This window comes from Rhodamnia argentea, chromosome 10 (assembly GCF_020921035.1).
Source record: "Rhodamnia argentea isolate NSW1041297 chromosome 10, ASM2092103v1, whole genome shotgun sequence".
In the NCBI taxonomy this organism is placed as follows: domain Eukaryota; kingdom Viridiplantae; phylum Streptophyta; class Magnoliopsida; order Myrtales; family Myrtaceae; genus Rhodamnia; species Rhodamnia argentea.
In genome coordinates this window covers 13090311-13107995 of record NC_063159.1, presented here as the reverse complement: position 1 = coordinate 13107995, position 17685 = coordinate 13090311, and the positions used below count along the sequence as shown (strand labels likewise).

General features: G+C 40.8%; 2 protein-coding genes across 3 annotated transcripts; one reads left to right on the top strand and one right to left on the bottom strand.

Annotated features, from left to right (window-relative positions):
- Window positions 1–2666: 2666 nt before the first annotated feature.
- LOC115726423 (60S ribosomal protein L21-2-like) lies at window positions 2667–4786 on the bottom strand. The gene is made up of 2 exons (XM_030656277.2): window positions 4455–4786; window positions 2667–3109 (listed from the first exon to the last, which is right to left on the bottom strand). Exons 1-2 carry the CDS (start codon window positions 4689–4691, stop codon window positions 2852–2854), a joined length of 495 nt encoding a protein of 164 aa, XP_030512137.1. The 5' UTR covers window positions 4692–4786; the 3' UTR covers window positions 2667–2851.
- Window positions 4787–5741: 955 nt separating this feature from the next.
- On the top strand, window positions 5742–13088 carry LOC115726421 (carbon catabolite repressor protein 4 homolog 1-like). 2 transcript variants are annotated; one of them, XM_048271238.1, is made up of 13 exons: window positions 5742–6357; window positions 8429–9179; window positions 10014–10100; window positions 10178–10261; window positions 10338–10424; window positions 10532–10618; window positions 11227–11280; window positions 11378–11469; window positions 11585–11699; window positions 11841–11988; window positions 12088–12241; window positions 12568–12585; window positions 12747–13088. In XM_048271238.1, the coding sequence occupies exons 1-11, from the start codon at window positions 6200–6202 to the stop codon at window positions 12231–12233; spliced, it is 1809 nt and encodes a 602-aa protein (XP_048127195.1). In that variant the 5' UTR covers window positions 5742–6199; the 3' UTR covers window positions 12234–12241; window positions 12568–12585; window positions 12747–13088. The 2 variants fall into 2 exon arrangements, with proteins under 2 accessions (XP_048127195.1, XP_030512135.1); XM_030656275.2 differs by lacking the exon at window positions 12568–12585 and having other exon boundaries at window positions 5743–6357.
- The last annotated feature ends 4597 nt before the right edge of the window (window positions 13089–17685 follow it).

Sequence of the window (17685 nt, the reverse complement as noted above, 5' to 3'; positions counted from 1 at the left end):
TAATGTGTTACTTCCGCTCGAATTTTCTAGAGTTGCTTCTAAAGACTCAAGCACCACTCCCAACACCGTATCGCTTTCATTCCAGATTACAAATATCCACAAGCTGTGTAGCGATTCACAATCATAAATCGCTCTGTTTATTAGCTTTTAATTACTTAATCATCTTCAAAATATCATAGGAAATCTTCCGGACAAGATGAAGTGTACATTCAAAGCTGAGTTAATGCAAGTCACTCGTAACTCTTCTCCATTAAATTATGGCCAACATGGGTTTCTTTTGTTCCATGCGACTCCCTCTCTCAGATTGAACGAACCTCAAGCCAATGAAGCCTATATAAACAGCCAAAAGCCCCAGCTCATGAAGCATCCACGAAAAGATCTCCAAGCGAAGAGCAGAACAAATCAGGCGCGAGCTTAAGCAAAAGCAAGGAACAGCTTAGAGGCTAAAATGGTGTCGGCACGACAGGCATTGTTGCTTCTGACCTTCGCGGTGGCCCTGATGGCCATCACGCCTGCTCTGTCTGAGACCAAGGGCGTGGGCTTTCCCATCATGAGTCCATTGGAATGTTGGAAGATCATCGACCGCGTAGAGGGATGTTCCGACCAGCTCCTGAAGTCGATCAAAGAGCTGAACCTCAAGTTCTTGCCCAACTGCTGCAAGGCCATCATCGGCATCCCCTGGACCTGCACCCAATGGATTTTCCCCTCAACCTCTCGTTCGGCAACAAGGTCAACAAGTTCTGCACCACCTTACTTGGAGCAGTGCCTCCTCGTGATTCCTAGATGTTTGGCAGCAGGATTTGGTCAAGGACTTTTGTGGTGTTTCGTCTTGTGGCTTTGCTACCTTTCAAGTAGTTTGGGTTTCGGGCCGTTTAGTTGAATTAATATACAGTAAGGTTTTCCAGGATTTCGGCATAAGAGACGGCGGTTCCAGTCGCGTCCCATGTTTTCATGTCGTTGATGTAGGGGTTTTACATGATATAAAGATCTGTTGCTCGCTTTTTTCCGCAGTACATGCTGCTTCCTGACACTTTTTTCCCGTAATGGCGCATGATTTCCCAGACAATACACTAGCTAGAGCAGCGCTCTGCGCCATGTGGTGAAACTCAAAGAGAAAAGCATTTCCATGACCGAATTCACACGTTTGTGTAATAGAACGTGCAATATCAGAGAGGATTTTCATTAAATCCACCACGGTTTAATAGGGTATTACAATTGTGTTCAATGCGGATCGGGTCTGGTTTTATTTATTTTTCAATCTGTAAATAAGACTAATCAATCTTGATATGAGACCCCGAGTAAACCTTTTGCCAGCTCTACCATAACAGGGCAGTTCTCCGGTAGCATCCTCTGTCCTTACAACACCCAAAAAGGAGGAGGAAGAAGAAGAGTACAGAATTTAATACCCTTGGGTTGTTTTCCGTCTGAAGCTTACTAGTGAGATTGAAGCACCAAGTGAAAAAAGTAGAAAACTCATTGTGGAGGAAACCTGCAATAGTAGGTACAAAAACACACCCCGTCGCTTCTGCATTTTCCAACCCCGTGCACTTCTCTAGAGCACTCGTCAACGCATTTTCGGGGGCTGCACTTATGGAAACTGATCAGCCTGTAGCACGTGTGCTCCGGAATCCTCGCTGCATGGGCACCCCGGGCAGCCATGGCCAGGAAAATCTCGGCTGCTCGAGGAAGAAGACTAAATGAGATATAGCGGGTTTGACTAATCTACTTTATTCAGGTGATATATTTTCATGGTTTCTTCCTTACGGTTTCACTTTCAACTAACAAGGAAGTAATCGAGAGTTTGTGGGATCCCTCTAAGAGAAGATGGTTAATGCAGAGCACCAACAAACCGCCTTCTCTGAACCGTGAGCACGCCAAAATGGGCTAAATTGAAGCAGTTAAGAAGGTCATATGACGAACAAAGACACTTATATGACAAAAATAAATGACCTGAGAAAAGAAGCAGTAGCAGAAGAGATGGGAACGCCAGAGACTTCTTCATCTTTGAGTTTCAAATTGGGGGTCCAGCCCTGACGAGCTCCCTCTCAGTCTAAAGAGTCTTGCGATTTCACGTCTCTGCAGGGGAGCATCTCAATGCAAGTTCATCACATGTTGATGGTGAACCCGATAAGGAACCCAGAAGATCAGGAATATCAACGGGAAAGAGATGAGAAGAACATGTTCTGAGTATGCTCTGTTGGTGAATTTGACATGGAAACTTATATATGAAGAGGAGTGTGTGCAGGTGAAGACAACTTTTGCAACGAGTCAGTAAGAAGCCAGAGAGCAGTTTCCAAGCTTGTGACAGACTTCTTACTTCAGCACATATACTTTACTTTATACACACTTCACTGATCATATCCATGCCCATCAATGGCTATTTGAAGGCAATCAGCAAGCAAAGTAGATTCCTCACGACCATTCAATTCCGTGAACTCCAAATCTCTGTGCTTAAATATTTAGAATCTAACCAAAAAGATTTAAACTTTGAGTAATCCAATGATCATGTTCCACCAAGAACATTCTATAGACCGATCATGCAGCAGATCAGAGAGCAGATTCTACTAGTCACGGCTGAATCAGATAAAACACGTAAGAATGATTGGTGAAAATAGCGGCAGCCTTCAAAGGAGGCATTGGAAATAAAAAGAAAGACGACTAGATAGTAGTTCTTAATTTGATACTACTGCTTCTGCAGCATTCAAAAAACAGTTCGAAACAGAAAAAATCCTCAAAAAAGAACTGAGAAGCAAGTCAAGAAAGAAGACTCGGATTCAGATCATTAATATAACTAAACCAGCTACCACATGTATGTGGCTCACACATCATAGCTAACCAGTACAGATCAGTTCTAGTAACCACCCTTAAGGTCGTTTACGACATCATACGGGATAGGAGTAACAGTTTCGAGGGTTGCTCCCTCCACCATGAATCCCGGTTTGGGGCCCTCCGGCTGCCTCTTGGTGCTGATTTTCTCGCCTCTTGCCTTGGCCTCAGCTTTCAGCTTATCGTTCTGGATCTTTCTCATACGGATTTCCTCCGTGCATCTTGAAGGCTGAACATGTTCAATGCGCACGTGGATCCTTTTCCTGATTATTCTGTTGCCCACCTAATTTATGATAAAAGAGAAATTGCATTTCAGTACAACAATAAACAAAAATACCAAAGTATAAAGTGAACCTTGCGTAACAACTTTCGACCCAAACAAGATAAATAGAACCTTGCGTAACAACTCACTACAGCACCATGACGAGACATGAAAAACAAGTAAAACATCCACCTAAATCAACCACCACAGAATTAAAAATGGCAAAGTCAAAGCATTTACACTAAAAAGGCTTCTTTTTCCAATGCAAGACAAATCGAGGTATGCCATCCAATTTGAGGGGGACAACAATCTCCAACGTAAAATAACCCAAATTTTATACCCGAATATTCAGTTTGATAACCTGCTACTAATTCTTCCTCTGGTCCCGATAAATCAAAAGGTAATCTCTCACATTCTACTAGGGAAGAAATTAAAAAAACGAAAAACCCTATAGGTTGTTGCCACAAATTCCATCCCCAAAAACCATATTTTGGATTGGGCCTCAACTATATCAATTGTACTTGAACTGTTAGATAATCATACTTGATGATAACATCACTATTCCCATCGCTCTTCCAGAACCGTACGTGAGATTTTCACCTCATACAGCTCCTTGAAGGCCATCAATAAATCTAAGGACCAAATTGATATTATTTATATTGATATGTTTGTAGTATAATACTATATATCAATTCAAAATTAAATATATATTCTATATATCGAAATGAGACACGAGCACCACAAGGAATAGAGCAAAGTAGCAGAGTGATTAGAATTCTTACGTGGGTATAATACATGCAACTGGCTGAAAATCAGAAGTAACAACGCAAAATTTCTTTCTTCAAAAGACAGTTTTTATCATATCAATCAAGTTTGAGTTATTTCAGCTTCAAACAAAAAAATTTACCGACAAATATACAAAAGAATGACAAATTGCTACCCCTAGGACCGGGCTTCATCCAAAATGACATCCAATCAGAAGATAATAAAGGCGAGACAGCACTTTTCCAGGCGCTTCGAACTTAAACAAGCTCGAAGGGGACAACGAGCTGACAAAACCATGGTTGAAAATGATCCAAAAGAACTAAAGCACTTCAGTTCAAAGAAGTTTTCAATGCCTGTGAGAAACCCAGCACAGAGAATCGCAATTACAGCGGCTCAACATAGCTACAAACATTGAATCTCCCATATGAGGACTACGCGCCAGGGTAAGCAACATCACTCAGGCACAAATGAAACACACATGCCATCATTTCCGTACAAATCACAGCGCGAAGCAACCGTACGGCAACAAATATCAAGACTTTCCCTGGCAACAGGACGCGAAGAAACCGTGAATCGAGCTCGAAAACAGAAAACGCAGTACCTGCTTGTTGACCTCGACGCCGATGGCATGCTTGGTCACGTTCCAGATGCGGCCAGTGCGTCCGTGGTAGAACTTGTGGGGCATGCCCTTGTGGACGGCGCCGTTGACCTTGACGTCGACGTAGTCGCCAATCTTGTAGGTCCTGAGGTAGGTCGTCAAGGCGATGTACCCCTTCTTCCTGAACGGCCTCGAGAACGAGTCCCGCGTCCGGCACCTCACGCCGTGACCCGCCGGCATGTCTTCGCGAGCTTTTTTGCAGGTTCACTGTGTTGGTCTGGTGTCTCTAAAGAAGCCGCTGCCGGAAGCCAAAACCCTAGCGAGAAGAGGAGGGACTGGGGACGAGTGTGGGTTTTATACGGATGATCGTTGGAGAGCTTGGGACGTTGGGCCATTGGGTAGTCCGGGCTGATATTGGGCCTAGCGTGGGATTGGATCCGGGTCGGTTCGGGCTGCCATTGGGTTGTCTATTTTTGTTTTGAAAAGAAAAATCAATATTGGGTCGTCTGGTTTTTTTTTTTTTTGTTTGGGTCAAATATTGGGTTGTCTAGTTCGGATGGCTGCTTTTGGGTCTCTAGAATTTAATTACACTATTTCAACAAATTTTAGGAGTTTTTTTTAGTACACTAATTTGATTTTTATTTGTTATGGGCTATGGTTTGATCATTTAGCTAAAAAATGTAATTCCTTCAATATTTCGATACATCAAAAAGTATGAATTTTTCACATTCTGAGAATTTTATTTGTTCCTGCCTCCACCTTGTCAATTAGACTACCTTTAGATTAAAAAAAAAAAAAAAGACTACTTGATCTGATTGATGTACAACTCTAATCATACTTTACCAAATCTTTTAACATCATGAGGGTGTTAGAATGAACCAGTATAATGTCATTCATAATCCAATTGACAATTTGACTCGTTATTATTATCAAAATAGAAATTCATGGTACTTAATGACTAAAATGATTCGATTTCCCGACATCAACAAACAATTTGCAAAGATGAAAAGTCCAGATAATCATTCTATAATAGGTATAGTTTGACGGAAAAAAAAAAACAAAACTACATTTTTAGTATCTTCAAATTATCAAAGAAAAAAATATAGCCAAGAATTAAGAATTAAAGATGACCAAAGATCTGATAAAACATAATTTGAACTTAGAAAATGGAAGATTTAGATCTGATTTTGAAATACATTTTGTACCGGCAACCTTCACCCAAGAGACGCCCGCGTGCGCGTGTATCGTATACGCCCTCCCCGAGTAGAGGGCAAAAGTCGAGCAGTACACTACCACCACGACCAGTCCGCAGGAGCAGCAGACGCACGTACTCTCTCTCTCTCTCTCTCTCTCTCTCTCGCAATCCCAGTATTACCAGTTCTGACTCCACTCCTCCATCTTCCCCCCTCTGTAAAACCCTAGAAATCGATTCCTCCTCTCTCCCTCCGTCCGTCGATCCATCCAGTCGAGCCCTCGATTTCTTCATCTCCGGCACATCGAGTTGCGTCGTCTTTCTTCCGTACCTGCTCGAGAATCGCGTCGCGGCGGTGGTGCTTGATTTGGGGACCGTGGTCATCTTGGGGCCTGTGAGCGAGGGAGAACGGAGCTGGGGAGGTCCGACAAGGCTGGCGGGTTCCGGGGCCTCGTAAATGGCGGATCCGCCAGGTATCCGCCGGGGGAAAGACGCTGCCTTTGTTCAATCGGTTTCGCCAGAGTTCGAGCGCTGTGACAATCGCGAGGATTAAAGTATGCTGAGCGTGCTTCGCGTGCACTTGCCCTCGGATATACCCATTGTAGGCTGTGAGCTCACGCCGTACGTGCTTCAGCGACGACCCGACAAGTCTCTCTCAACGGACGATGTCCCCGAGTCCGCTCCAGTGGACGGCCACTTCTTGAGATACAAGTGGTAAGTAAGTTTTGGTGATGTTGAGTGACGTGTTTGGAGTGGCAATTGGATTTATACTATTGGGAATTGCGTAGTTCATTGTTCTTTTCTATTGTGGTTTTCTGAGAGGCAATTGCATCGCAGCTACTTGAGAGTTGTTTGTGCATTGTTAAGTGGCATTGTTATAGTTCTATGCCCTCTCTAGTTTATTAGTTCCTCTGTCCCTTTTACTGCAATGAGAGGATCATCTGGTCTTATTTTTTAGATGCTGGTTTGCTTGGTTTACTTACTTAAAATGACATTGCTAGCTTGGGGTATTCAAATGTGTTGTAGGAGTTAGTGTGCATTGATGTTACAGTTATTATATTCCTGTGGCATAGACTTTTTGAAAAGCAGTTTTTGCTCAGTTAAATATCCTCCCCATTGGCACAACATGAACGTTTCCTTGTGTAACTTCTGGAAGAATAGCATAAGCCTCCTTTATTGGGTTGGCATCCCGAATTAATCTTTTTCATCACGTGGCTGAAGTGTTTGTGAACATGTGCATTTATTTCGTACCTGCCATTTTTGTCTGTTTGGTTACAAAAAGGCACGTGTGAACTCCAAATGGGAAGGGGTTAGCCACATTCATACTGTTAACAGTGTAGTAGAATGTCTAATTGGTGTATCCAGAGGGAGGCAGTTGTGATGGCTGTTCTGCTTGTCGTGGCAGTCTCGGCTTGCTTGGTAGGCAAAGTATTGGATGTTTTAGGCTGTTGGAATAGAAGGTTAGGCAGCATGTAAAATTTATGTCAACTTGTCAACCGGTAGGTTTGTCTCGTGATGTATGTCTTTTTATGGGTATGTGGTTTAAAACAACTTATGCTGTAAATTAGTATTACTTTTAACGAAGATTTTCGAGACTTAAAGTGTTAAACTTGTGAGGTGAAGCAGGTCAGATTTGTGTTTTTTCTATGGGTCTTTTTTGGCAATAATTAGCCAGTTATCTGTCAGTTTGCATTTATTTTCTAGTAACCTGCATTGAGATGTGAATAGATTAGATCTTTATTACCTACTGGAATCAGGTAAGTTACGTTATCATTTAGTGGGTGCTCGTCAGTTTGTTGTTACGGTCAGGTTTCTCTTTGTTCATATGCATTATTCATGCAATAGATGGGTAAATGTGTCATAAAATCACCATCGTAATCGGGCATGTTTTGTTGTGAAGGGTGAAGTCTTATTTTGGTTGTTCATTAGTTATTGATGATCCCCTAGTATGAGTGAATTTTGGCATGGTTACTGAACAAATGCGGATTGTTGAATGAACCTTGAAAGTGATCCACAGAAACGTGCATGAGGTTAAACAATTTTTCTACGAGAGAATTGAGAAGAATGAGTGATTAAGATGAAGGTGAAGAGCTCACTCATGATGTTAAATCCTGGGGAAAGACCATGCAAAAGAGGCTGTTAAACTCTATGCTTACGAAAAACATTGCAAAATGTGAAATGTGATGGAAGGATGTTAAGTGCATGTAAAACTTTTAGAATGAAGCTAGAGATGCAAACAATAAACTACAGATCTGGTTTACAGAGTGATGCGGTGAGCTCTTGCCATCTGGATGTGTATATTCCACTTGTTTAATTACTCGGTTATAATTGACGATATCGCTTAGTAAATTAACTTGTAAACCAATCTTAGTATCTTCAGTATACTCAAACTTTCAAATAATGTGAAATAACAATATCTTTAGAATCAGAAGGATTAGGACGTGAAGTAAAATGGTAAACAAGAGGCATTTAATATGGCAAAGAGTACACAGATTCAGTTTTCGTTAAAACAAGTTGAGGTAAGGTAGCATTATCTAAATTGATATTTCCTTATCAATAAACTCTACCAACTTTGACCAAGATCTCATTAAATCAATACCAGTCATCCACAGGAGATTATGCCCTTAATATTCTTCAGCCGACAAAAGTTATCACTGTCAAACTAGTTTTGATTCTTGGTAGCGTTATTTGCTTTTGGTTAGATTTTTAGTTGGAAAATAATCTGAAAAAAATGACTGAATTGTGAAATAAAATGGTGTCAGTGGGTTCTTTCTTTCACTTGCAGGTACCGGATACAAAGCGATAAGAAAGTTACGGTCTGTAGTGTACATCCATCTGAACAAGCCACATTGCAGTGCCTAGGTTGTGTTAAGGCCAAAATACCTGTTGCTAAAAGCTACCATTGTTCGCCTAAGTGCTTTTCAGATGCATGGCAGCATCACCGAGTTCTGCATGATCGTGCTGCAAGTGCTGTCAGTGAGAATGGGAATGAGGAGGAAGAGTTATTCGGACGTTTCAACAGCTCAGGATCTGGAGTTGTTAATACTGCTTTATCTGGTTCTTTATCTAGTTCTACATTGACAAATGGATCGGCGCCTTTGTATCCGCAGACAGTTACACAAAGGAGTGGTGGTGTTACTTGGATTGAGGTAGGACGCTCTAAAACTTATACCCCAAGCGCAGATGATATCGGTCATGTTCTTAAGTTCGAGTGCGTGGTGGTTGATGCGGAGACAAAACTTCTTGTTGGACATGTCAACACCATTTTGACTTCTTGCGTCATTCCTGCACCTTCTCCTAGTCCACGACGATTGATCCCTGTTAGTGGAGTTGATATGATGGGAAATGTAGATTCAGATGATCGTGTTTCCTCTGGAACATTTACTGTGCTTTCATACAACATTTTGGCTGAAGTTTATGCCTCCAGTGAGTTTTACAGTTACTGCCCTTCATGGGCTCTTTCTTGGCAATATCGCAGACAGAATTTGCTACGGGAAATAGTGGGTTATCGTGCAGACATTGTTTGCCTTCAAGAGGTACACGAGCGCTTTCTTTTATGTTACTTCTTGCTGTCTTGTCAGACTGATAGCTGGAGTGCCACCATAACTCTCTAGTATACATTGATACAAAGATTCTTATTCTCAATGGAAGTTCCATTTTGCAGACATCTTGGTTTTGTTATTTATGTAATCAAATCAAAAAAGGTCTTTGTGGATAATCTAGTTTCTTTCTAGATCAAGTTGCTAAATTACTGCTCTTGTTTAAATATATTAGCCGTTGTGGTAGATTCTTTACTTCGTAGATAGAGTAATGGGAAAGGAAATTATAGCAAGAGGTTGTACGTTTATCAGAGCTACCTTGTTTGGAAGAACAAAAGTTTAATTGAGCCTCCTCCATCAGTGGAGAATTGCCATTTATTAGTTGTTGGAAGGAAGAAAGTAATTGAGATCATTTCTCTCCTTGCCTTTTGGCTCATTTGGAAAGAAAGAAACAAGAGGGCAATTCAAGGCGTCATTAGGATCTTTCTTATGTTAATTGGTTGCACACCATTTACTTTTCATAGAGAGGGAAAGTTCTATTTTATTGTTCTAGTTTTTCGGAAATGTTGGAAGCAATCTTTTATGCCTAATTTTTCCATTTTGGTGGCTTCCCTTCTGGAGCCAGTATGTATAGGGGCTGTGTATCCCCTTAGTACTTTCTTAATGGATCTTTGTTTAGTTGATAAGAAAAAGACAAATAAAAAGGACATTTTGTCGTCGCTTTTGGCATGTTTGATACATAGAAATTTAACGTTATGTGTCCCAAAGGATGAAATCAATTCATAAAGTGCACGGTATGGTCATTCAAAACTGATATGGTTTCTTTTCCAGGTTCAAAGTGATCATTTTGAGGAGTTTTTCGCCCCTGAATTAGACAAACATGGTTATGAAGCTTTGTACAAGAGAAAAACAAACGAGGTTATTCATAGACTTCCCCTTTTATGTTGTTTTAGTCTTCACGCCATTTCATTTATTTATATGTCTGTCGTCTGCAGGTTTATGGTGGGAATATCGATACAGTAGATGGGTGTGCTACATTTTTTCGCAGAGATAGATTTTCTAACGTAAAAAAATACGAGGTATAAGACTTTCTGCATGTGATGTCTTCTCTGTCTCCTATCATCAGAAGCTAAAGGCTTCAATGCATGTATGCAGGTTGAATTTAACAAAGCAGCACAGTCCTTGACAGAAGCATTGGTTCCAAGCACCCAGAAGAAAGCTGCTTTAAATCGATTAGTTAAGGTGGTTATTTTTTTTTTTCCAGGTTATATCCTAGTGCGTCATGCTAACATTCTTTAGCCTTTTTTCTGCTTATCTTTGGACTCAAGCATTTTTTCCATATCCCACAGGACAATGTTGCTTTAATAGCTGTTCTAGAAGCAAAATTCAGTAATCAGGGAGGTGATAATCTCGGAAAAAGACAGCTTCTTTGCGTGGTAAGTGCTTTTCAGTGTGAACATAATTATTGTTTGGATCCTTTGGACTATATTGGAATTTGTGAATACCTGCTGAGCCTGTTCTATAGGTACGCTTGATACTGTCGGCTTGTGTCTTACTCCTTGTCTCTGCCATCATTAGATAAACTTAGTGGGCTATAGGGAGGTTTCTGTCATTTATTTGGCCAGATTCCTGGTGTTGGCCTGGAAAACTGAAATCTGAGACTAGTGGAATTCCATTAACCTCACGTCACATGAAAAGTTACATAATTTCTGACTTGGTGTGGCTGTTCTCTGATAAAGTGTGTCATGGTCCTGTATACAACTCAGTAGATAAGATGCATGAAGGGGCCAGGCTCAAGTAATGCATGTAAGACAGCTTGGAATAGTTAACTTGAAACGTGTAGCCTGAGGAGCCATTGCATGTATGTATGTACGTATGTAGGTAGATATATGTATGCACGTATGTCTGTATGTATGGATGTATGGATGTACGTGCGCAATTGTGAGTTTTTGCTGGAGACCATCTGAAGATAAGCCTCATTTCTCCTTCTTCCGCCATTTAACATCATTTGACCAAATCCTGTTTGTGGTGCTTTTTACTACAGGCGAATACTCATATTAATGTCCCACAAGATCTAAAGGATGTGAAGCTTTGGCAGGTTCTCACCTCTTTCTATATTGCATCATTTGGTGAAATTATCTGTTCCAGCACTGATGGTTTATATTTAATTTTGCAATTATTAATATGTAAATCAGGTCCATACCCTTTTGAAAGGATTGGAGAAAATTGCTGCCAGCGCTGATATTCCAATGTTAGTGTGTGGCGATTTTAATTCCGTCCCAGGAAGGTTTGTCACAATTTTGATGTGGTTTCAGAGATGCAGATATATATATATGGCTGGTCATTTTTGGACCTGCTTTTTTACTTTGGTGATCTGATGAAACTAGTAAATATAAATGCAGTGCGCCTCATTCACTTCTTGCTATGGGAAAGGTTGATCCAGTGCATCCAGATTTATTGGTCGATCCCTTGGGTATCTTGCGCCCTTCTAGCAAGCTGGCCCATCAGTTACTATTGGTAACATTTTTCATATCTATTTAAACAGTGGCCTTGTATTTCTTGAAGAGATTGCTGAAAGTAGTGAACTGAGCAAGATCCAGCACTTCCTGTTACATTCCAGAAGTTTTTTCGCTGTTTCTTACCTCCTGGACGTTACAGGTCAGTGCGTACTCATCCTTTGCGAGAATGGGTGCCGGTCCTGGTTTGGAGCAGCAAAAGAGGAGGTTGGACAGCACAACAAATGAACCTCTGTTCACTAATTGCACCAGAGATTTCATCGGCACATTAGATTATATATTTTACACTGGTAATGCTCTCTGCAGATATTTTTAGGCCATATCAAGCATTTTAAGATAAATCCATGTTGTATCCTTTCACTTGTGTTGCTGTTGATTTGCCATTGTAGCGGACTCTTTGACGGTGGAGTCTTTGCTGGAGCTCTTGGATGAGGATAGCTTGAGAAAAGATACAGCACTTCCTTCTCCAGAGTGGTCTTCTGATCATATAGCTCTTTTAGCAGAATTTCGTTGCAAGCCAAGACCCAGACGTTGACTCTTCAGGTGGCAATTGTCTTCTCTATTTGGTCTAATGAGTTAACTCTCTCCCTCTCACTGTAAAATAAGACATGAAGCCAAAGAGAGAAATTACATAGGGACCCAACCTAAGAAAAGTTCTTAGCATGCTGTCAAAATCAATGTCATTTGAACTGTAAATTTCTATGGAGCAAGAATTTTAGTCAAACAAAGCAGTGCCTCTTTACTGTCTTATCCTACCAAATTGGGTTGTTGTGTCACATGATTCTCTTGCTTTTTATGTCACCCTCATACTTGTCTAGGAAGAGACAGATGGTTTGGGCGTGGGTGTTTATATACCTGTCATTTTGCAGTTTCATCTATGAGCAAAGGTATGATGGCTTTCAAATGCTAAGCACGGGGATTACTTCTTTGAAATGTTGTCGATCTGTACTTTCCTCTTCTCTGGCTCCATTCCTCGCTTGAATTGCTCATATAACTTGCAAGCAACCATATGCCAGTTGAGTTCTCACGCAAGGATGATATCTCGTAGGTAAGTGCTGGAGACACCTAAGGCAAGTGAAGTGCAAGTTAATAGACAAGGATGAAGGTGTTCCCGAATGCATATCCTATCCTTTCCAGGTAGATGCTTGTGGGATCCTCGCTATGATCTCTGCCCGTGTAATGTCCACCGTTGTCACATAAAAGAAAGTGAAACCGACGTATTGAGATACGTCCTCTTTTTTTTCTTTTTAACCTTTCCGTCCATAGAAAATTGTTCAGCAATGTCCACCAGCTCTCAATAGAAGATAGTCATTATCCTGTACTCTAATTTTATCAGCAAAGCAAATGGTTGATGGACTGCATTTGCATGTCCTTTTTACAGTGTTCCTTATATGTTTACTTGGTTTCATCTTTTGACCGAGTACGCTGATCGCATCTGACCAAGTCCAACATGTTTGAATGATATGTAGCTGAGCAATACTGATCCGGATTGCCTCTGCTCTAAATTTTAAAAATGTGATCTGATTTTGTATAATCAACTATGCATCTTCATTGAGATACTATGTAGAGGAACCCACTATCATATTATTATCACACATGCATTGCTAGCTATCCGATAATTATTAGCGCTTACTACATGGTACTATCATACCTTTTGAATATTGGACATCATGGAGAATCAATCCATGATTTCGTTCACCAATGAGTCACTAGGCTAGAATAGACCGTCTCGGGCCACTTTCGTGAGAACTGAGAACCCAAAGTGCACCCGACTCGAGCAGACCCAAGGTGGCAAGAAAGAATCCTCAATAGGAAACGTGTTGCGTTTACGAAGTTAAATTTTTAGACCAACATGAAAAATCTTTTGCGAGTTGTAAGTTCTTGGATTGGTTTCTAAATATACACCGATAAAAGAAGCCAAGTGAAAATATGTATCATTAATTTAGCCTCATTTGTTTCACGAAGAAATTTTTTTGAAAAATTATTTTTCTCATTTTTTGGTGTGTGGTTCGTTTAGGGAATTAAGTCAACGGAATTGTTTTTCTAGTTAACAGAAAACCTATGTGTAAATTCAGAGTATCGGTGCTTTGACTTGAAACTCTACACTTGGGAACGGAAATCCTAATGTTGGTTCATAGATTTCCCGTGTCTAGGTCCATGGAGGAAGAGCTCCAGACCCCGCTATCTCGGCCTGGCCCCCTAACACCCGTGTCTAGGTCCATTGTGGCCAGGCCCGAAATCCCAATGCTCGTGCCCAATGCCTTGGCATGCAGGCTTCGGTCCACAAAGGCCTAGTGCGAGATCCTAGTACCCGAGTTCGAATCCCCATCACACGAACCCAAGTCCACAAAAGTCGTACCCGGGTCCATAAAGGCCATGCCCAAGTCCATCGAGGTCACGCCTAGGACTCGCATGCTTGTGCCCGTACCTTGGTCCCCAAGCTGCCCATGTACAAGTTATTAGGTATATTGTTTTATCAAACGAAAAATATCCAATTATTTTTGGTTTTAGCCATATATTGAAAAATATTTTCTTTTCCCGAAAAATGATGCTTGAAAAATATTTTTTTAGAAATATCACATTTTTCGCAAAACAAACGGGATCTTAATGAGCGTAGAGTGGTCTCACTTGCACTGTTGAGACTGATATTTATGATGAATTTAATTAGGGGTGAGTAGTGTCGTGGTCGGTCTTGGTTGTACCTAGAACTTGAAACTTACTTGTCGGAATCGATTCTTGAAGCGCTAGCTTTAAGAGTGGCTCTTTTCTTCTTCTTCTGTTTTTTTTTTTTTGGGGGGGGGGGGATTAAACTAACAAGTTTAGGTATTGTTTATGCCGCGTCATTAGGTCAAAATGTACCAAATATTCATCGAAGATACCAAACAACTGCATATCGTGACTAGATGCATGGATATAATCGAAGAGATACTATTAATGTAAAAGTGTGACAAGCATATTGCAGGTACTAGACCAGCCAAATATTCATCGAAGAATTGTTTTTTTAGTTAATAGAAAACCCATGTGTAAATTTAGAGTATCGGTGCTTTGACTTAAAACTCTACACTTGGGAACGGAAATCCTAATGTTGGTTCATAGATTTCCCGTGCCCATGTCCAAATCCCTAGCCGCCACATCTGGGTCCATGGAGGAAGAGCTCGAGACCCCGGTACCTCGACCCGGCCCCCTAACACCGGTCCATTGCGGCCGGGCCCGAAATCCCAATGCCCGTGCCTAATGCCTTGGCATATAGGCTTGGGTCCACAAAGGCCTAGTGCGAGATCCCAGTCCCCGAGCTCGAATCCCCATCACACGAACCCAAGTCCACAAAAGTCGTACCCGGGTCCATAAAGGCCATGTCCATGTCCATCGAGGTCACACCTAGGACCCTCGTGTTTGTGCCCGTACCCCGGTCCCCAAGCTGCCCATGTACAAGTTACCAGTGCCCAAATAATGTATATTTAGGAAAATCCAATTAGATTTTTTATTCCGAACGACGAAAAATATCCAATTTATTTTCTGGTTTTAGCCATATATTGAAAATTATTTTCATTTTCCCGAAAAATGATTGCTTGAAAAATATTTTTTTAGAAATATCATATTTTTTGCAAAACAAATGGAATCTTAATGAGCATAGAGTGGTCTCACTTGCACCGTTGAGACCAATATTTATGATGAATCTAATTAGGGGTGAGTAGTACCGGGGTCGATCGTGGTTCTACCTAAAACCCGAAACTTACATTTGGTCAAAATGTACCAAATGTTCATCGAAGATACCAAACAATTGCATGTCGTGACCAGATGGATGGATATAATCGAAGATACTATTAATTAAAAAGTGTGACGAGCATATTGCAGGTACTCGACCAGCTAAATCGCATTAATGATGAATAAATCTACATAAATGTGTAATTAAGACAAGCAGAGGAGACAATATGATATTGGAACTTGACTCTACTTGAGAAATAAAAGCTCGATACTTGATACTTGATCCGATGAAGCTTTATTTTTGTTATCTTGAGGTTTATTCCATAAGAAACTCACTAGCTTGGGCTCAACTAGACGTGTCAAATGGATGGGTCGGATCGAATATGGTCTCACTCATATTGACACATTTAACCCATTGTGACCTTTTTTCACGCAGTACAAATCTAACGACCTATACCGGACCCAAGCCAACTCATAACCCGTTTTGACCCATTTTCATGCGGTACAAAACTGTATTGCTTAAGCACTTATATATTTAACCATCATTCTTATAGTTTGTTAAGAAAATGATATTATCAACACACTTTCATGCAATACAAATCTAGTAAAAGTGTAAAAAAAATTATTGTTAATTTTTATTTTGTATTTTCTCTTCCTTTCTCCAGCAAGTGACGGAGGTCGGCAATGGGCGGCAGGTGGTGCCAACGACAAACAGCAGCGGCGTTCCACCTCTTGAACAGTTTTTACATTTTTTTTAAATTTTTTTCTTTCTTTTACTTATAAAATTAAAAATTAAAAAAATATAAACTGATATACTTGAGGTCCATTTATAACCGGTGCTTACGAAAGCTATGTGACCCAAGAAGGTCAAGCCAAGTCCAACCCAACTAATGACTTAATATTTTAGATAGGTCGAAAATGGGTTCAATTGTGTGATCCTTTTTGACCCATCCGATTCAACTTTAACTTTTTGGAACAATTTTCACTTGGCCCTTTAAAAACTTACGACCTATTTGTACAAAATATAAGTCAAAAAATGGGTGATGAACCCAAATTGACAGCTCAGGCTCAGCTTGTCTCGGGTCGATTAATATGAGGTTGAGTTGAGCTCAAACTTGGGTTCTCGCCTTGTTATGCTAGTGAGAAGAAGTGTGATAGTAATGTTTCATACGTGCATCTGCGAAAATCTATTTAAAAGAGATCACGAACCTATCATTTGATTAGGCGCGCAAGTAGCTCGAGTTTTTTCTTTTTTTTGGTAACCGAGGATCCGCCGGGCCCCCTTCGGGGACCCATGGCCCCTACAACGCTCGGACAACGCCTACGGCCGGCGACTATACCTCGGGGGAGACTAGCACAGGACCCCACCACCATGGCTCCCCCACTTAAGACGCTAGTAATTGCGGGTTTTGAACTCTCGACCTCAACGATGAGGGAGAGACTCTCAACCAACGCAGCTACCCACCGGTGGGTAAGTAGCTCAAGTGTTTCTTGCTAGAGGATCGTGAAAATGACTAGCTAAAATTTCCACGGTGCACGTTGTCTAGAGTGAATAGTTGTTTTGAGAGGAGAGTTATGAGTTTGTGTTTGAGATGATTTTGATGTCCTTGACATAATGGATAATATTTTGCGGTCGATCAGCGCATTGTTTTGCGAGGGCAAAGAGCTTAAATGACTTCAAGTTGAGTTGAAGGATGTTTTGTGCGGGAAGAAGTTTCTTATGGTTTTAGATAATGTGAGATACTCTTATCGGTAGTGGAGGGCATTTTAGATGGACGAAAAAGTAGAGGAGAATATCATGAGATTAGAGTGAAATTACTTCCATGATTTGGTATATCTATATCGTATTATAAACAATCAAGTATTGACACATCATGCATGCATGAACTTTTGAATGACCCAGCAATGGCGGATGTGACGTCCTTTGCCTCTATGGTGTCTAAACCGTTGGACGATGAAGATGATGCCTCTCTTGAAGCGAAAGCTCGCCATGCATTATTGATCTGACCTACGTTTGTTACTCAAAATGCTTGAAAGCATAAGCTGGAATGGAGGTACTAAGAAGTTTAAAGTTACCGAAGGCTAGATTTCAGATCGGAAGATTCCACATTTCCATCAAGGCGACGCATGACTTGCTAACAAAATTGAAGTATTTAGAGGGTATTCTCGTCACGTCATTGTTCCATCACGGAGGTACTAAATTGAATTGGCAAATTAACACATGTTGACACCTAATTTTGGCGATCCCATATTATTATTATTATTATTATTATTATTATTAT

Bases quoted from the DNA above. Each gene is read 5' to 3' on its own strand.
- LOC115726423 (XM_030656277.2), bottom strand. From the start codon at position 4,691: ATGCCGGCGGGTCACGGCGTGAGGTGCCGGACGCGGGACTCGTTCTCG. The intron at 3,110-4,454 runs GTACTGCGTTTT...ATCATAAATTAG, and splicing joins GCGTCGAGGTCAACAAGCAG to GTGGGCAACAGAATAATCAG.
- LOC115726421 (XM_048271238.1), top strand. From the start codon at position 6,200: ATGCTGAGCGTGCTTCGCGTGCACTTGCCCTCGGATATACCCATTGTA. The intron at 6,358-8,428 runs GTAAGTAAGTTT...TTTCACTTGCAG, and splicing joins CACTTCTTGAGATACAAGTG to GTACCGGATACAAAGCGATA. The intron at 10,619-11,226 runs GTAAGTGCTTTT...TTTTTACTACAG, and splicing joins AAAGACAGCTTCTTTGCGTG to GCGAATACTCATATTAATGT.